Genomic DNA, 20,385 nt, shown 5'->3' on the forward strand with positions numbered 1-20,385 from the left:
TTGCACCCTATGCCAAGGGCTGCGTGTAGTGTCTGTAGCCTTTGCCAAGGGTTGTGTGTAGTCAGACTACCACCGGGAAGATAAAGCCAGCTTGTGCCGAGAACCTTGTATTCTAGACTTAAACATTGTTACACATTTCAGGTGTGTTTGATGTGGACCACACATTGCGACCACGGAGAGTTGCTGAAAAAGAACCCCAGCCAAGCAGATCACCGCATTCGAAAGCTGCACACGCAGCTAAGAAAACTGTGAAGCAATCCCCTAAAAATAGAACTCAAGTAACGAACCCTGAACCTAGTGCCAAATCCAGAACGGAGAGTAAAAACTCTGGAGTCGCTGTTGACGTGTTAAAAAGTGATATGCCGCAACCAATTCTGTTATCTCAGGAATACAGTGTGAATAACTTGAAGGCTGGCGGGAAAAGTAGAAAAGACAATAACCCGGTGGGCGGGAATAGGACGACGGTGGAGGCTCAGGTGACCGTCGCACAGGTGAAGGCGATTCTTGAGAAGGAGGGGGTACTCAACAGTGATAGTTCACAACAATTTCATAGTGACAATTCTCAGGAGAAACTGTCAGAAGGTGAGTTGATTAAAGTGACCCGCAGACAAGCGATTTTTGTTGCTGCAGCCAGCAACCATGTTGCCATACGATGAAAATCTTTTGTTTGTGGTGGTCATTGCAGGTGCTGCGGCAAGAGTGGGTGATCTCTGTGACGTTTGATCAATATCAAACCCAACGAGAAACGGTTTTACCCGCAGACAAATAATCTTTTTATTGCTCATTGCAGTGATAATTGTCACAGGTTGCTGCTAAAAAGTGGAGCTTTTTAAATCCCCAACTAAGGTATAGAATTAGGCCAAGTTAAACAAGTCACAAAGTGACCTTTTATTTTGTCACTCAAAAAATGATCCTTTATTTTAAGCAATGCATATGAAAACCGCAGTGGGACGTCGCAGAGTTTTCGCCACACTAGTCTTAGCTTGAAATGATATGTAGTAATCCGTCTTGTCCATATTGCAGCCACCTCTTCACCAGCCCAAACCAACCCAGCACTCGCGTCGTCTCTACCTCCCACAAGTGATAATAAGAAACTCAAGCGTCCACAAAGACTTAGCGTGAATCTGGAACTCACCGTCTTGAGGAATCAAGCACAGTCATCATGGTCTTCCTACGCCCAACAACCACCTTCATATCTTGAAACTTCCCTTGCATTCGCAGCTACAAATGTAAGTTGACGTCCCCAGCCATTTCAAATCACAAAATATAATATTTTCTTCTGTCATTTTTTTTCCTCATTTTATCTTCTTGTGTGGAAATTGAACTTGCTTTTAAGAAATGCTTTCAAGATGTGATTTTAAAGTCATCTAGCATGTCTAGTGGAGGAGTAATGTTATTTGAATTTGAGAAGAGGGGACAGACAGAATGAAATTTGTAATCAAAAATTTGCCAATTGCCTAGACTCGTATTGTTTTCGAGTAAATTATTGACAATTTGTTAACTTTAGTTGTTGGTCTTAGTAAAGCGAATATATTTCTCATCGTGTTAATGTGGCAGCTAATTCGATTATGAATAAACGACTGCACGCTTTTGAAAACGTTTGAAGTTTTTTTCAAATAAAATTATTTTATAAATTTTTAATTTTTCATTCTACATTCTTTAGTCCATTGAGGTGAGAAAACCTGTATTAAATAAATCCTAAATCCATTTTATAATCGAATCCTTCTCTACACAGTTTTTCCATTTATTGTCACAAAATATCAGGCTAAAATATACCGTAATTTGCAAAATAGCTCATGTGGTCTGTCCTGGCAGCCATAGGTTCTGGGTATCCTAGCAGCTTAGGGACCATCACAGAATTTGGCATCAAGGTAATTTTGAGTTGGTCCCTTAGCTCCAAGCAGAGTCCTTGATTCACTTGAGGTGCAAGTAAGCGCTGATGAGCAGTATGCTGTTATCAGTAAAATGTAGGGGACTAGTAAGCATTCTTCAAGTGGAGGTTAGCAATTGGGGTAAGCCAAGGTTTTTGGGATTGAAACTTGAAAGAAGATTTTCTAAAGGATATAAACGTTAGAGCGAAACAGTTTGTAAGACAAGAGTTGCAAATGACACGAGCTGTTTTGTGAGTCACAGTATTTTTCCCACCGATGTAGGATGATGCAATAGACCATAATGTTTCGGTTTATATTTTGTACGGTTCGCGTAGTGTTATCAAGCGCGATCTTGATAGAATATTTGGGCGAAAAAAACACCTTTATTTTTCTGAGTCGGAATTTTGGTGGGACATGCATGGCAGCAAGTAGACTGATTGGCCTCAGATTTTTAAGTTTGCTAAAAAATGAATGAAAAAAAGATGAACAAATAGTTCTAGTGTTTATACATGTAGATGACAAATTAGATATAGAATCAGATTTGAGATGTCGCTCCCACTGTTTAACCCTTTGCTGCAGGTGATGAGCATAGCACGTCACGCCCTACATTTTATTTTGCAACATGCCATACACACGCTTAGGAACATTGATTTGTTCCAAGTACTATAGATGGCAACACTTTTGAATCTTATTTGCCTGTTCAGATAAAAGCAAGTAATCACTGTTCAACATTGCTCTCCGCAGCTTTGTACGGGTTGGCACAGGCTGAAAAATGGCTTCCATAGCAAAAGTGAGAAAGATTGAAGCTAGATTTTCATCAAAACTAATTTTTGACAATGAGATGTTTTAACATTGCATATAATTTTATGAGGCCATGGAGACCACGTCTACATGTCAACCCACATTATGCTGTTAACCTAAGCTCCTTTTATGCGCCCCTATTTTGATTTAACAATCACGATGCGCGTATGCACTTCTCCGGTGAGGGATTCACATCCTCAAATCTGTCTTTGGCTTCCCAAAGAGGTCGCTACTTGCTTTAGCCTCTACAGTCTAATTTTTGTCTATCTGCAAAGTACACCATTTCCAGCCAATTTTTTTTCTGCGAGTAAGTTCAGTTACAGACCCCATTGCTTATTGTAATGCAAAATAAATGTTTTAGGTCGTTGTATGTGATAACCCGCCTATTGTTTTGCAAAAGAGGGTAGGGGTCTGGGGGAGGGATCTTAAAACTCGCAACAAAACTTGGTTACAAACTTTGTGATTGGCCAATGCAGAAAGGCTTACAGTTTATAGTTTTGAATAAACAATATATGTCTTAGAATTGATTTTCGTCATGATTAATTATGACCCCTTCCTTCAAATCAGCATACTTCTATACTTCAATTTTCAATCGAATCCAAGAATTGCAATGCAATCCACATTTAAAGCAAAAAGCCTTATATTCCTAAATAAGCTGGTGAAGGGTAAAGCTTTTTGTGAAGTTGTTTAATGGCCCTGTTGGTAGAAAAATACTTACTTAAAAAATAAACTTTTATGACGGCCATTGATGGTAGCACCTCCTTTATTCTGCCAATTCTCAGGTTTCACGCACCAAATGCTTAAAACCCGCTATCGAGATACAACACCATGACAACATGTCCATTTTATGAAACACCCTGTACACAATATTTACCATCTGCACTTATAATGTCTCTTGTGCACAAAATGGTTAATCTACCAATCATTTATGTTGCCATTGATATTGAAATAACAGTGGATATGTCTTTTAAATGATCTGGTCAGATTTGAGAAAAAAAGGACAAGCTCTCGATTAATTGGTTCAAGTATTGATTTTAAAACAACAGAATCAATGAGATGAAAAAAATAATAAAGAAATGTAATTTCAATGACATTTTCATCAAGTGGCTGTTAGGAATTCTCCTTTATTGGGGTTTAAAAGTAGCGGGCAGCAAGCTGGTGGTAGGACAGCCTCTCTCTTTGAACAAAATGTAATGGTATCTCATTGTGAATGACTACAGAAAATGGGTTAAGTTGCTGCCAACTTTTAAAAAATCTCCTTGTACTCAAAATCTTAATGAAACCCCTACTACACATGTACTTAGACATCTGCACTGAATGATTTTCCTGATGACATAATGATTTCAAAGTAAACAGTTTATCTGTTTCTGACCCATAATGGCATGATAGTTGTTTTCTGTGCTGGTCTGTGAACTTTTTCGACTGTTCTGTTTGATACATTGGTCAAATTTCATTTTGAAATGCCGCCCCGAGTGTCACTGAGGAAACTTTTCCACCTTTCTCGTCTGACATATCTTTCTGTCTCTTCCAGCGACCACGGGTTGCCAGCCCAAGCAAGATTCCTGCGCCCAGTCCACTGCGGGAGAAGACTATCAATTACATCGCCTACAGACCTATGTACCATACTTCCACCCTGGAGAACCGGCGACCTCCCAAGGCGACTCCCCAGCGCTTACATAACTCAAAGATCCCCTCCCCCATTAACCCTGTACAGTCTCCCCAGTCTCAGTATAACAACTATACGCTAAGGACTTCCAGGTTATTAGAATTGGCTCGAGCTCGTGGTGCTATTCCAAAGAATTTGGACTTCATGAATGCACCGCGGGCTATGCCGGAAGACAGTTCGAGCTCTTCAGACCCTAACTTAGAGGATTATACTATGCAACAACAATCATCTATGCCAGATGTACGTGTAGCGGGTGATACGAATAAACGTGTTAAAGAAATATCAGACGCTGAGCCTAGTACCTCGGCAACACATTTGAAATCTAGTGAATATATTCTGAATTCGGATGTGGATACTAGCGAGCACGAAACAACAGACTCCAGACCTAAAAAATTAGTGAATAAGTACGAAAGTCTTGAGCCTGGCTACATGGAAAGTAGCAGTGATATGTCTCAGCAGGGCTCAGGAGTGTTCAGCAGTTCTGCGTCGAAATCGCGCAGTGGATTATTCAAACCAGTATCTGGTATTCTTTCGGCGTTGTACAGCAAGCTGGATAGCTCATCGCACAGCCGTCTTAGTGGGAGCGAGGACGGTGCCACAAGTAACAATTCATCGACGTCAAAATTAGTTGAACAAAATCCGAATGCAACACCGAGCAAACAGAAAAAGAAATTTTTGCTCCACCTGAATCGGAAGGCGCACAAGACGAGCACACCTAAGCATAATAGTGGGAAAAGCAGTTCCAAACGTGCATCACCTCATTCACCTCATGGGAATACCCATTGGTTACCTAAACCCGAGTCGCCACGGTTACCTATGCAAATGCCCATAGCAACCATAGAAAGCTTCACGGACGACGAAGACGATGAGTTTCTGAGTAACAAACCGTTGATTCAGACAGCGCAGTTGCCGTCGCCAACCACGCAGATTCCTCGGCCACAGAGAAGAAGCAGTGGCAAACGGTCACAGAGCTTGGCCGAAGGGGATTCGTCACCGACGGCCAAGGCGTGGTTTCCAAGGAACGGAATATTCACCCCAGTGCCAGACAACTCATTGAGGTATGAATGATCTTTTACTTGTTTTAGAGTTGAGTAGATTTTAAATTCAAAAGTTTTTTGCAGTGCTTGAAGCTTTTAATTGTGATCATCAAGCATGAAACAAATTGCTCATTTGTACAGCGCTCAAGAGGTCTCGGCGATTCTCTTGGTGGTTTAATCCTTTTGCTGTGGGTGACATGCATAGCACGTCATGTACATGGTCTCGTATCATGAATGTGACGTGCATAGCACGTCGTGCCCATCCAAAATGTTAATTATAAGGGATAACTAGTTTCATCCTGATAGAATAGATGGCGACACTTCCGATAAAAGTAAGCTCCGCAGTTTGTTATTGGTATCGACCGTCGGTACCTGGCGGCGCCGGCGGAAAAGTGGCTGCCGCATCAGAAGGGTTAAGGATTGATTCTAACACTTCAACCTCGCTTCCAGGTGCGAGTTACTAAACGTCGGCTCCTCTGACTCGTTGACGCATGAATCTTCTGTGAGTAGTCTTCGCCAGGATGGCAGCATGGATAAACTGGTGTCAGGAGGCAGTGGCTCAAAGGTGCATCCTGTTAATATTGCCAAAGGTAAGCATCGCCAAACTCTAGCAGACGGCATCCAGATTTGTCAATTACACCAAAAGTGCCCAGTTTATTGGAAGGGTCAAAACTATACACACCAAAAATTGTTTTGTTTTTGACCCTCCTGAAGTGTTTTCTGGATGTTGTAATGATGAAATCTGCTCCTTGACACCGTTTAATGACATCACACCTGTACCCCCCCCCCCCCCCTCATCCAGTCAGGGGTCAACACCAATTCACATTATTTTGAGTTATTTGTGGTTTTCACCCGTCGCTTTGACATTTACAGATGATGAACAGCCCTCATCGGCGCCGAACCTTAACACAAATCCTTCCACGAAAAATGGACAGTCCCGAATACCGCGGCCTTCCTCGGGAAATGTTGCCATCGCAAACACGCATAGTTTTACTGCAATTCCAATTGGTCCAGAGGGGAGCAATGGTTTGAGGTCTCCTCAAAAACAGGTAAGGAGCATTCTGATTGGTCCAGAGGAGAGCAGTGGTTTGAGGTCTCCTCAAAAACAGGTAAGGACTTTTTGATATGTCCATGCAGCGGAGAGCAGTGGTTTGAGGCCTCCTCAAAAACAGGTAAGGACTATTCTGATTGGGCGAGGTGAGGGCGATGGCTTGAGGTCTCCTCAAAAACAGGTAAGGACTATTGGGATTGAAGGAGAGAATGAAAAGCAAAAAAGCAATTTATAATTTATTCCAACTCTCCAGTGGAAATGGTCATTTGGAAATTGGGTCTTGCAGAAGAAATAATTTCATGCAACACTGCTTATTTCTCACTGCAAATGAGAGCTGCCTGACAATGAACTGTGATCAGTAAAACTATTTGAAGTTTGGTTGTTGGTGAAATGATACCGAGCCTATAAATATAGTGTTGTTTACTTGTAGAAGAAGGAGCCCCCGCCTAAACTACAACTCAAAGACTTTGACAAGGAGGCGAAGCAGTCGTCTTGGAAAACGGGGCTTTCACATCTGCTGCGGAGGACGAAGCAGAGTAGCATGAACAACAACGTGGTGACTAAGCAGAACGCGTCGTCTTCGCACAACAAACTTGTCAAATCGCGGCCAAAGTTGGGCAAAGTTCGAAAAGAGTGGAATAACGATATGGACGCCAAGTGGACGACGCCTCCCGCTTCATCAACGTCATGTGTGAATAGTAACAGTAAATTCAGTAAGTATTTGCATGGACCAAGAGGTGGTGCTGTCAGTTGTTGCGTTAGTATCGTTGAAATGAGTATTATGTATGTTATTCAGTCCAATTGAAGTTAGGTAAATTATGTTGTCCTGTAGTGTAATATGCAGGGATAAGGCATTTCCATTTTTACCTGCATAAGAAGGGCTTCATTTGTCCACAGAATTGGAAAGCGCTTGCCTCAGCTCTGCGTAGGATTTTGAATTTTGGAAATCAGACCAAAAAAACCCATTTTAGAGGCATGTTTTGCAATTTAGGGCAGTTCCAAGAACAGCATTTTCGTGCGAATTTTTTTCAATTTTTACTGTTACATCCCTTGTGAGGAGTGAAAAATCTGGCACAGAATGTCCGCCACAAAATATTATCTCAAATGGGTATCTGTACCTACGTGTAGCAATAGCATGTACAGACTGTAATTACTTTATCTTTATTTTCCATTATAAATGTAAAAACGTACTGAAGAACCTGTGTCAATTTCAGTTAAGTCTTTCAAGAATTAGTAAAGACTAGTCTTTATTAGTTCTTGATTATAAACATTGTAATAGCATTTCGATTTTTTTACAGCACTAGCCCGTTTCATGTTTCAATAAGTCATCTTTTTTTCGTTTTATTTCTGATAATTTGTCATGCGGATAAGTCTTACTCAGGCCGTCCAGAAGGAGAAATAGAAATTTGAAAAAATCTCTTTATTTATGTTTTGAGTTCCTCATGTCAAATCAAAGATTCAAATCTTTGAGGGAGACCGACGTTCATGAAATTTCGCTTTATTCTTATGCAATTTTAAAGGCCTACGCCATTCGTTAAAAATGTGAAATTTGTAAATAAATTCAAAATTTTCTCATTAAGCTAAATCGAACTGAATATAAATTTCAACATATCCATTTTGTGGACAGATATACAACTGCCGAATGCATGATAATGCACTGTGGCATTGTGTATAAATGCATACTGTTTTCCTAATCCATGATTGAAAACGAAAGGCGTACCCCTTTAAAGAAGAATTCGCTATTCATTTACAATTAGGATTTGCTGGTTTGGTTCATAGCTGCTAGGCATTTCTAACAGTAATGCGCTTGGTAATGAAGCAGCGAATAACGTGTTCTGCTAGATCATTATTATGAGGGTAGTTCAGGGACTTTTCTAGAATCGGAACATCTTGAATTCAAGATTGCGATTGACTGAGAAATGGTCATGGGCCGAAATGTCTTGGCCAAAATGGTCTAGGCACAAAACGACCATTAAATAACCCATCAGGCTTCTCTGCATTGATGTCATCTTGCGTTCCAGATGTTCTTATTCTCATATTAAAGTCTCTAAACCTCCCTATTGTCGCAACAGCAGGAATCTCTCTTTAGCTGCAACTTGCATCAAAGCTGTCAGGCATGGGTTCAACTATCCTTCTGTCCGATTCTAAACCGCTTTTCAAAATACTCACACAATAACAGGATGGGGAGAAAATTGGCATTGCCCTGAAAACTGCTTGGAATATCACAATCTGTCCAATAAAAAATATCATTTGCTGGTTCTTTATATTCACCTTTGCAGATTGTGGATTGTCACAACTCTAAAAGCACTGAAGTGGCATTTACGAAATTGCTGCTTCTGTCCCGGATGATTTTAAAATGTACCAAATTTGATGTGGTCTACTTAAACCCAGAAATTAGCTGGCGATCGTGACTCGCACATGAGAGGACGGTTAGTCAGACCCAACTGTTAGCCTGGATGAAAATCTGGACTTGCTTTTGCATAGTGCGGACAGAAATGTCGCGGGCGTGTACTCTAAACGGTTCTACCTTGAGGTTCACAGAATAAACTAACACAACTCTTCAGTTAAAATGATATCAATCTATATAATTTGGCCAGTTCTTCACTGCGCCTTTAATTTCATACAGTTAATACGGAAATACACCTTGACTTACAAATATATCTTCTTCACCAGACGAAACAACGGTATTCGACACGGACGCTTAATAAATCGAGACGAGACACAATGTGACTTCCCCACACAACGTAACTTCTGAACTGACCCGAAAATCCAGTGCAACTCCTTTTTATACTATGCAACAGAACCCCCCCGTAGAAATACGTCCCCCAACAGAACCCCCAAGGAAAAGCTATACAACCCCTTTAAAGATACGAAACTAAGACACCCTCCAAAGGACCCCTATAAAACGACCCGGAAATATAACCAACCCGACGCGCTAACAATAATAAACATTGGCACGTGGCCAACGTAGACGTCATACGGGAATTCCCTACGAATTAACATGCCAACAATAGAATCCACAACGAGGCTCCCGCCATGTTTGCTAGCAGAAGAACAAAATAACATGCGTGACGGCGAGAGACAAAATGACATATAAATACCGTTTTAGCTGCAAGACTCATAGAACTTATATACAGACAGGTAAAGATATTATAATAGCCTAACTAGGATGCTAACAAAAGTAGTGTCATGCCTTTGCGAAACCGCTACGCGCCCGCAAAGCGCATGACCAAAACCCTAACAATCTGGCATACTAAACGATGTACACTGCACTCAACTACAATCCATGCATACATTAATACATTACGAATATACAAAACGCCACACTACCTCCCCTCTCACCATTGTTTGCCCCCAAACAATAAACCCAAAACAACTAACATTAATGCTGGACCATCCAGACTCATAATTAATGTCCTCACCACAGAATAGAATAATAGAATACCAAAGTTACACAGTAAACATACCCCCAACTATTAACTGGCAGCTCCAACTCTCAATAATGATAATCTAAGATACAATTCATGAACTAGTACACGTAGTAGGGGAACAGTTACTCATACTAAGCAGTCTATTCTAAAGTTCAAATAAAAGTTGCTCCCAAAACTCTCCACTGTAATCATCCTCAATGTTCTCCTTGTCCTCGTCTCGAGTCGCCTCAACTCTAACTGATTCAGTTCCCTTCTGTTCGTCCACCTTACTCTTTTCCACAACTACGACCCTGGAATCCTCCACCGGTGGTGGTGCTGATACGGCCAGCTGCTCCTCAAATGTTTCAATGTAGTCCTCCCCGTTTTCCCCGTGCCACTCGCGCTCCGTTACCATTATGTCAGAATCCTGCGTTGCACCTCTCCCCCTTATATATCTAGAATGCTGTGCAGTGACATGCACATGATGACGTCGCATATGTCTCCTCAAGTGTGAGTTGGTGTGGAAGACACCAGGGCAGTGTTGACAGTGCACACTTCTGCGCCACCTGGGATTGCTGCTACAACGTCTTAGATGACTCTTTCTACTGTCCTCCACCACTACTCTGCACCATTTACATTCCCAGGCCATCACACTGAAAGGAAGGCATGGAAGAGTAAATTCCCAATACCCAGAGGTGCCTAAGCGTCTAGGTTCATGTGATCTGACCACAATCCCCTCAACCACTCTCCGAATCTCTCTTTAGGCCGGGAGACTCGGCCACTCCTAGTAATTTGCACCTCATCAATGATTTCAGCTTTTTCAGCTACTAACTGAGGACTAACATTAATTTGCGCCTGACTTGTAATAATATTTTGATTTTTATTTCTCCCCTTATCTTTCCCAGGTGAATTGAATAGAACTTCTGGTGGATCTGAATCCGCACTAAAAGGTGCTGAGTCCACTACTCCAGGTTGTTCACCTGACGCCCTAACTCCCTGTATTACCTCTGACGTTATAGAATCAACCACCCCAGGTTGTTCACCTTGTGCTGGTTGATCTGAATTCAAAGTAACTTCGGACTCTGAAGTCCTACTGGGCTCAACAGTGAGCCAACTGACTCCACTAGTACCCTTGTACCGTCTCAACCGATCTATATGTACCACCTTGGGTTTGCAACGTACAGTCTTCTGTACTCTATACACAACGTCATCTATTTTATTCACTATCAGATATGGTCCCTCCCAATTCCTTTGCAACTTGGGTGACAACCCTTTCCTAGGTTTTGGGTTATACAACATGACCCACTCTCCCTTACTCAGGGGTTCCCCTTTGACCTTGAGGTCGTAATTTGTTTTTTTGTCGTCTGGTGTTCTTTATTACCACCTCCCTAACTTTCTCATGGGCATAACTTAACCTCTCCCTCAACTCTTCAGCATAATAGGATTCAGGTTGCCCCACCACGTCTTCTTCTAGTCTATTGTCCAAATATAAGTCTATAGGCAACCGTACCTCCCTACCCAACATCATCATGTTTGGTGTTTCCTGGGTGGTCTCTTGCACCCCAGACCGATATGCCATCATAACATAAGGGAGGTAAGAATCCCAATCGGTTTGCTTCTCAGACACCATAGTGGATAGCATAGTTAATAATGTAGAATTGAAACGTTCCACCAACCCATCAGACTGAGGTCTCAGCGGTGTTGTGCGAGTTTGGTGTACTCCCAATAGCTTCAAAGCCTCCTTATGTAACTTGGCCGTATACTGAGAGCCCTGGTCACTATGGCACAATCTAGGCACCCCATATCTACACATCACCTCTGTAACAATTTTATCCGCCACCGTGGTAGCTTCCATGTTTGGGATTGCAAATGCCTCTACCCATCTAGTAAAATAATCTGACACCACCAGAACATATTTCATTCCACCCTCAGTTTCTGGCAAGGGTCCCAACAAGTCGGATGCTATACGCTCCATGGGTTCACCAACCCTGTACTGTTTCAAAGGGGCTCTATTTTTCTTTGTCTTTTTACTAGCACAAATGTCACATTGCCCACACCAAGTCCTAATATCCCGAGCCATACCATGCCAATGGTATCTGAACTCAACCTTTGGCATTACTTTTCGATATCCCAAGTGTGCCGCAGTAGGACTTGCATGTAAAGACAGAAATGCCGGTTTTCTCAACCGGGCTGGAAGCAAAACTTGCCATCTAATTTTCTTGCCATCATCTGACTCCCATTTTCTTTGTAATACTCTATTTCGCAAGTGTAATCGACCCCATTGCGCCCAGTAATGCTTCGCTCCAATACCTTTATCAGAGACATCTTCCCATTTTGGTTGAGGGAGGTTTTGCTCTTTGGCTGTCAAGATCCAAGCCAGATCCTTGTCTTCTAATTGATCTGACCTGATACCGTCCCAAGACCACCCTAAGTCATTACTTTCAGTCTGGCTATCCGCCGGACTTTCACTCGGTATCCATTGTTCCCCTTGCGCACTGGTGCCCGCAACTACACCGTCATCCTGTACCGCAGGATGACGGTTACTGGTAACGGCTGTTGGTTCCTTTTCACTGGGTTTGGTTTGCAGTGCCCTTACCCCTGAACTTTCGCCTGAGAACAAGGTTTGACTCTCCTGGTCAAACCCCATCCTTTCACATTGCATGCAAGGACCTCTAGACATAGCATCAGCATTATCATGGTTTTTACCAGCTCTAAACTGTAACTTAATTTTATACATTGACAACGTTGTCAACCACCTAGCCGTCTGCCCCTCTAGGGTTGCCTTTGTCCCCAGAATCCAAGCCAACGAGGCATGATCATACCTCAAAATGAACTCTTTTCCGTACAAGTAATGCTTGAATTTAGTCACAAACTCGACCACAGCTAGCAGTTCACGCCTGGTTACACAATAATTTCTTTCTGGCTTACTGAGTACCCTACTGCCATAGGCAATAACCTTCTCCTCACCCCCCTGGATCTGTGAAAGCACACCTCCTATGCCATAGGCCGATGCATCAGTATCCAGTACAAAAGTGTCTCTGTTGTTTGGGTATGCCAACACTGGTGCTGAACACAATCTTTGCTTTAGTGTCTGAAAAGCCTCCTCACACTCCTCATTCCAGATGAAAGGTGTATTTTTCTCTGTGAGGTTGTACAGTGGCTTGGCAATAGAACTGAAGTTCTTTATAAATTTACGATAATAAGATACTAAGCCACAAAATGACCTAACTTCAGTTGGTGATTTAGGAGTTTTCCACTCCATTACCGCCTTGACCTTGCCCTCTTCAGTACCTAACCCCTTTTCTGACACCTCATGGCCCAAAAACACCACACTTTTCTTTAACAACACACACTTCCTAGGCTTAAGCTTGAGCTTGGCCTTCTGGAGCCTCTCAAAAATTATCTCCAGGCGCTCTACACTTTGCTCAATCGTTGTGCCCCAAGATATAAGATCATCCAAGTAAATCAACACAATGTCAAACGTCAGACCAGCCATAACCTTCTCCATTAATAACTCAAAGGTGGCAGACCCCTGAATTATGCCAAATGGCATAACTTTGAACTGCAAAAGCTGATTTCTCCCTGTCGAAAATGCAGTTTTTTGTCGGTCCGATTCAGAATCAAGCTCAATTTGGTGGTAGCCCGAACAACAGTCAAGGGTAGAGAACCACTTCCCCCCATCCAGAGCATCATAGCACATTCCTATGTTTGGTAAGGGTTGTGCATTTACCCCAACACATCGAGCATTTAAATCTCTATAATCAATCGCCATCCGATAAGAACCGTCTTTTTTACGAACCATCACCACATTGGAATGCCAGGCACTTTCTGAGTTCTCTACCAGCCCATCCTCAAATAAATTCTTAGCCATACTGTCAGCGATGTCTTGCTGATGGATAGGCAGTCTACGCGATTTTTGTTTGAACGGACGGGCATCCCCTGTGTCTATCTTACATTTCACTACGTCTGTCCTCCCTAAATCCCTATCATTTTTGGCAAATACATCCTGCCACCTTCTCAACATGCTTGCTATTCTAGGGCCATGCTCTGGGGCTACATCTTGCATGGTCCTGGTAAACAAATCTTGGAGATGCTCAGGTATACTCTCTAAGGTGTCTGACTCCTCAGTAATAGTCTCAACTGATAATTTACAACATTTACCCCTGTTAAGGATAGGAGAAACATTTTCTGCTTCTTTTATGGTGCTTTCTTCCCCTTCTGGTCCTACAACTTGTAGATTATCTACAGGCTGAACTATTCCTATATCTTGTCCTTTGTACAATACTACTGGTTCACTGGACGGATTCATTATCCTGACCGGACAGCGCTTTTTGCTGAGATCAACAACACTCCTAGCCGCTATAAGTCCTGTTTTTCCCATACTACCATTAGCATTTTCAACCAGGCCCCACCCAGTACTCATTCTCCTTTTTCCCCTGATTCTTGGCACCCCCTCAACTACCATTTCATGCCCAGGTGGTATACACACTGTTTCACCCAAGTTCACCCTACAACACTTTTGTGGTTCGCCTTCTGTGTTGCATCTGATGATCTCCTCATCAAATTTAAGGGTTTGATTTTTTATGTCAATAACACAACCTGACTTAGTCAGGAAATCCATCCCAATTATTGCATCACTGGTAATATTTGCTACTACCACTGTCATAAAAACCTTTGCCGAATGCAACTGAATTTCTACATTTATCTGGCCCAATGGCCTTAAGGGTTGGTCATTCATCACATAGAAGGTGGAGTAGCAGGGCTCCAAATTAGGTCTGATATGCTCTGGAATACTGTCAAAAATCTTAGGGGTTATCAGCGTTGTACATGAACCTGTGTCTATTAAGAAATTTACTGACACAGTACCTAATGTGCCTCTGGCATAGAGTCCACTCTCTGGTGCATTTGGAAAACAAGTTGACAACACCCTGGGTTTTTGAAGAATTTCAGACTTTTTTTCTACAATGCTGTTTTTACTAGGCGTTAATACTACTGACTCTTCTACCCTAGCTTCAGGTTTTTCACCTGGCACTGAAGGAACATTATTTACAGTATCAATCTCCACTTTGTTCTGATCATCTATTACAGAATTATCTGTGTCTATAGAGCGGTTATCAGCCTCAGTTTTTTCAACTGTAATGACATCTTCGTTTTTGATAGAAGTAGTAATATTAACAGTGGGTTTTTCAACCCTTGTAGTATTTCCAGCGCCTAACATACATGTACTTTGGGGATTTCCCTGCTCTCTGACCAAATTGACCCCTTTCAAGATGGCCGACCTTAGTTTTCCGAACGCTTAGTCTCGTTACTAGTACCACCACCCCTATTTAGGTTTGGACAGTCCTTCTTGAAATGTGAAATGTCGCCGCATTCATAACATCTGCGTGGCTCCCCTTGCTGATTGCCCTGGAAACGTCTATACTCCCCATTCCTAACTGCGCCATTGTTAGTGTTACTACTGTTGCTATGGTAACCGTTGCTACCACCCTGTTTGCCATAGCTACCACTCTGGGGTCTGGTAATGCTATCATTACCACTGTTTTGCCTGTTATACCTATTTCCATTACTGATATTCTCTCTCTTCTCTACTGCTTCAGCTAATCTCGTTATAACTCTACGCAACTCATCCATCTCTTTTCCGAGATCCCTTTCCCTGGGTTGTTCACCCACACCCCTCACTGGTAATGATGGCCTTTTGATGGCTACACTATTCCCATTTCTCTGCGCCTCTAACTTTTTAAAGGCTTCTACCTCCAATGCTACAATGATTGCCTCTTCTAACGTTTTAGGCTGGGATTGAAAAAGTCTCATTCTGATATCCTGGTCAGTGATGGCGTCTGAAAAATGTGTCCGAGCCAACATATCTCTCTGACTTAATGACACTCCAGGGTATGCCAGGTTAGTCAGTCGCCTTACTGCCTGTCCGAGCTCTTTCAAACTCTCCTTTTCCCCTCTCACCCTAGCTCTGAGTTCTGCTAAGTGTAACTCCGGTCTCTGTTGTGGCCCAAACCTGAGGTTCATGATCTTTACTATTTCGTCATAGTTCTCAGAATAATCTATTGGCAGATCAGATAGCACTTTCTGTGCTTGGCCCCTAAGACAAGCAACTAAATATATGGCTTTCTCAGCCTTGTCCCACCTGTTTATTTTAGAGACTGCCTCAAAATGATGGGCATAATCTAACCATGAACCCTCCCCGTTATACTTTTCAGGTAGCATGTTGGGCTTCCGTAGGCCTCTTGACTGTTCGTCTCTACCCATACGTTCGTTACTAAGACCTGCATAGTTTCCCAGAGACTGTCCGTCTCTGTTCATTCTGTCATACCCGGGACTAAGATGCTGGTTAGGCATACTGTGTGCCTGTACATTATTCTGAGACTGTCCGTCTCCTTCCAAATTTCCATAACCGTGGTTAACGTAACGCTCGGTGTTACTCTGAGTCTCTCCGACTCTTACCGCACTCCCATGTAAATGTTCACGGCCCTCACATCTAATACCGAAACTGTTCGTCTCTTTCTTGGCCTTGGGTATCCCCTGCAGCGCCGGCTACACTGTGACCCTCCCCTGTTCTAACATTATACTGGTTGGGCCTAATTTCTAACTCATTTTGATCTCTATGAAGTGCCAAGAGATTGTTGGCTGCTGCCATCACATTATCGAACTCGTTCATCAAGTCTGAGTTCTGTTCACCCAAAAATGGCGCAGATCTGCTCGACCGAGTTGCCATATTAACAACAATATATATATATAAGTCCAGTCAAATTGTCTATTCCGATCACCTCAAAGCACTCTGCTGTCACCAATGTCGCGGGCGTGTACTCTAAACGGTTCTACCTTGAGGTTCACAGAATAAACTAACACAACTCTTCAGTTAAAATGATATCAATCTATATAATTTGGCCAGTTCTTCACTGCGCCTTTAATTTCATACAGTTAATACGGAAATACACCTTGACTTACAAATATATCTTCTTCACCAGACGAAACAACGGTATTCGACACGGACGCTTAATAAATCGAGACGAGACACAATGTGACTTCCCCACACAACGTAACTTCTGAACTGACCCGAAAATCCAGTGCAACTCCTTTTTATACTATGCAACAGAACCCCCCCGTAGAAATACGTCCCCCAACAGAACCCCCAAGGAAAAGCTATACAACCCCTTTAAAGATACGAAACTAAGACACCCTCCAAAGGACCCCTATAAAACGACCCGGAAATATAACCAACCCGACGCGCTAACAATAATAAACATTGGCACGTGGCCAACGTAGACGTCATACGGGAATTCCCTACGAATTAACATGCCAACAATAGAATCCACAACGAGGCTCCCGCCATGTTTGCTAGCAGAAGAACAAAATAACATGCGTGACGGCGAGAGACAAAATGACATATAAATACCGTTTTAGCTGCAAGACTCATAGAACTTATATACAGACAGGTAAAGATATTATAATAGCCTAACTAGGATGCTAACAAAAGTAGTGTCATGCCTTTGCGAAACCGCTACGCGCCCGCAAAGCGCATGACCAAAACCCTAACAATCTGGCATACTAAACGATGTACACTGCACTCAACTACAATCCATGCATACATTAATACATTACGAATATACAAAACGCCACAGAAATAGCTAAGTTAAAGTGTTTAGCAAGTTGGGCAGCAGATGGTATTGTGTCTTTTGTTGGAACTGTCCTCCAGTTGATCAACTTCTGATTGCATGGATAAAAAGCAAATTTAGACCAGATCAGGTTCTGATAATGTGGACGAAAAGCAAATTTAGACCGTATAAAATTCTAATAATGTGGACCATAAGCAAATTTAGACCGGATCAAATTCTGATAATGAGGCCCATAAGCAAATTTAGACCAGATCAAATTCTGATAATGTGGACCATAAGCAAATTTAGACCGTATAAAATTCTAATAATGTGGACCATAAGCAAATTTAGACCGTATAAAATTCTAATAATGTGGGCCATAAGCAAATTTAGACCGTATAAAATTCTAATAATGTGGACCATAAGCAAATTTAGACCGGATCAAATTCTGATAATGTGGACCATAAGCAAATTTAGACCAGATCAAATTCTGATAATGTGCACCATAAGCAAATTTAGACCGGATCAAATTCTGATAATGTGGCCCATAAGCAAATTTAGACCGGATCAAATTCTGATAATGTGGACCATAAGCAAATTTAGACCGGGTCAAATTCTAATAATGTGGACCGTAAGCAAATTTAGACCGTATCAAATTCTAATAATGTGGACAAAAAGCAAATTAAGAGCGTATCAAATTCTAATAATGTGGACAAAAAGCAAATTTAGACCGTATCAAATTCTAATAATGTGGACCATAAGCAAATTTAGACCGGATCAAATTCTGCTAATGTGGACGAAAAACAAATTTTGACTTTATCAGATCAAATTCTGATCCGGTCTAAATTTAAATTATATAAAGTGTAAATGCCACTTATGTCCATCTGCTATCAATGCTTTGAAGTGCCTGAAAAGCACTGACTTCACTCTGCAAAGGAGTTAAAATGCTTAGCATTAGGGTTACAAGTTTAAAGCAACTATCCGTCTCTACGTGACTGTCTTTATTCTATTTCGAGTCCTGAGAACATCACAAGCTGGATTTTGCATGGTCTCTTTCGACGATTCTTCTCACCTCACTGTAAAGAGCAGGGAAGGATAATCACAAACGAATGAAATGATTAGAGGTTGGGATTATCACAGCGCCGCCCACTGAATTATCACGGGTTGTGGCATGTGGCCTTCTGCTATTGAAGACAACTGGCTTTCTGGAAATGACAGAAAAAACTCAATGTTTCCTGCTGTTGGGAGTTAGCCATCCTCGTAGTAACAACGTGCATGTATTTCTATGTTAGGTTCAATCCGAGTGACTCCTTCCCCAGTGCCATGCAACTCACCCACGCCAAACGCACAGGTGTTTGACTTCAGTAACACGTGCTGTGATACGCCAAACAGCCCGCATAAAAAGAGTAAGAAGTCGGTATGGCCTGGCTGTAAGGAGTGCGCCACCAGGAGCGATCAGTCATCGGATGAGGTACTCATATAGCTTAAGATACCGGCCACTTGCCTGCCTGCCTGCCTGCCTATTTCCTGGTAGTCGCTCGCTCTATACTACAAGCACGGAATTACAGTGCCGCCTTACTTATTCTCATTGGTCAATTGGATATAGTGTCAAACGTGAAAGATTTTAGGAATTTTGTTGTGTCCGAATTTGGATGTTGATAAAGTCACGCAGTCTCTGGACTTCAGTGCAAGAGATTCTCAGGATGAATTCGGGATTGATTGAAGATTTCTGGGGCGAATCTTTTGGGTAGGGTATACTCTTTATCATTGGTGATGGAAAAGATGACTTGAGAATGAAGTAATGGTCGAGTCAAACAATTTTCTACCTCCTTCTTGCTGAGCTGCATGCGTCGCTTATTTTAATGCTTTTTGTCTCTTTTTTGACTGAGGCGCTGTTCATACATTAATTAATTCTTCTTAAGTTGCATGGTTTTGCCATCATTCTACATATGTAATTTTCATCCAACAAATCTTAGTTCCATGAGCTGTTTCACTTCCCCAACATATGTGCCATATACCTGCTGCACAAAGTTTTGTGCAGCGGTATTGCACCAATGTGGCTCGATGAGAAGTGGAAACTAACGGCGTGATTTACTTTGCTGACAAAGAGCTTTATAATAGTTTGTTATTGCTACCAAATGAATTTGTCAGGTTTTTTCTTGCGCAAACATTATTATAATAATCACACTTATATAGCACCTATCAGTGATATCTTGAACCTTGCCCAAAAGCACTTTTGAGGCTGTGGGCCGAATAAAAACAGGTTTCTTTTGTGGCCGCATTTTGGGGGGCAGAGTCAAAAAGATTTCCTCATGATGAATTTAGGTCATCACATTGCATAATAAAAAGGTTCCCACAAAAATTGTTGCACGTTAAGCAGATGTACTGACTTAAATCGCGAGAATATCCCATACAAACACCAGCTTTTCTGGTTTACAGACTGGCTCATAGGTGGCCGAAATCTGCTGATTCAGTGCTGCCACCTGGGATACAAATTATCTCAGCTCAGCTTAGTTGCCATAACTTTATGGTTGCATTTGTTAATATATCGATCTGGTTTAGGAGCAACTATTTTTGAGGGAACATTTATTCATGTAAAGTGAGGACTTCGAATATTTCACTCGGCCAATAACTGAAATATAGCTTCATTACGAATTTGCTGGAATTTACAAGAGTCAGTGGTAAATCCATCAAATTCACAAAATGGTGTGCTAATTCTATCAAATTCACAAAATAATGTGGTAATTCCATAAAATTCACAAAATAATGTGGTGATTCCATCATGTCTGACATAATAAAGACCCTCCCGGTTTCCCTGCTGATTGTATTGTCTTGTGCAGTGTTGGTGTGATAAAGCTGACAAACCATCTTAGTACATGCAAGTAAGATGGTCAAACACTTCATCAAAATGAAATCCAAATATTTTTAGATCGTGAAATTTC

General features: G+C 41.8%; 1 protein-coding gene across 2 annotated transcripts in view; it reads left to right on the forward strand.

Annotated features, from left to right (window-relative positions):
* LOC135486105 (serine/threonine-protein kinase MARK1-like) overlaps positions 1 to 20,385 on the forward strand; it is a 136,985-nt gene that overhangs the window by 105,216 nt on the left and 11,384 nt on the right. Inside the window, exons 9-15 of one of the 2 annotated variants that reach the window (XM_064768630.1) lie at positions 142 to 582; positions 1,024 to 1,229; positions 4,204 to 5,396; positions 5,826 to 5,965; positions 6,249 to 6,424; positions 6,857 to 7,139; positions 18,736 to 18,914. In XM_064768630.1, the coding sequence (XP_064624700.1) occupies positions 142 to 582; positions 1,024 to 1,229; positions 4,204 to 5,396; positions 5,826 to 5,965; positions 6,249 to 6,424; positions 6,857 to 7,139; positions 18,736 to 18,914 (2,618 nt within the window). The remainder of the gene's footprint in view (positions 1 to 141; positions 583 to 1,023; positions 1,230 to 4,203; positions 5,397 to 5,825; positions 5,966 to 6,248; positions 6,425 to 6,856; positions 7,140 to 18,735; positions 18,915 to 20,385) is intronic. The other variant, XM_064768631.1, reaches the window with a different exon arrangement.

This window comes from Lineus longissimus, chromosome 4, assembly GCF_910592395.1.
Source record: "Lineus longissimus chromosome 4, tnLinLong1.2, whole genome shotgun sequence".
NCBI lineage: Eukaryota > Metazoa > Nemertea > Pilidiophora > Heteronemertea > Lineidae > Lineus > Lineus longissimus.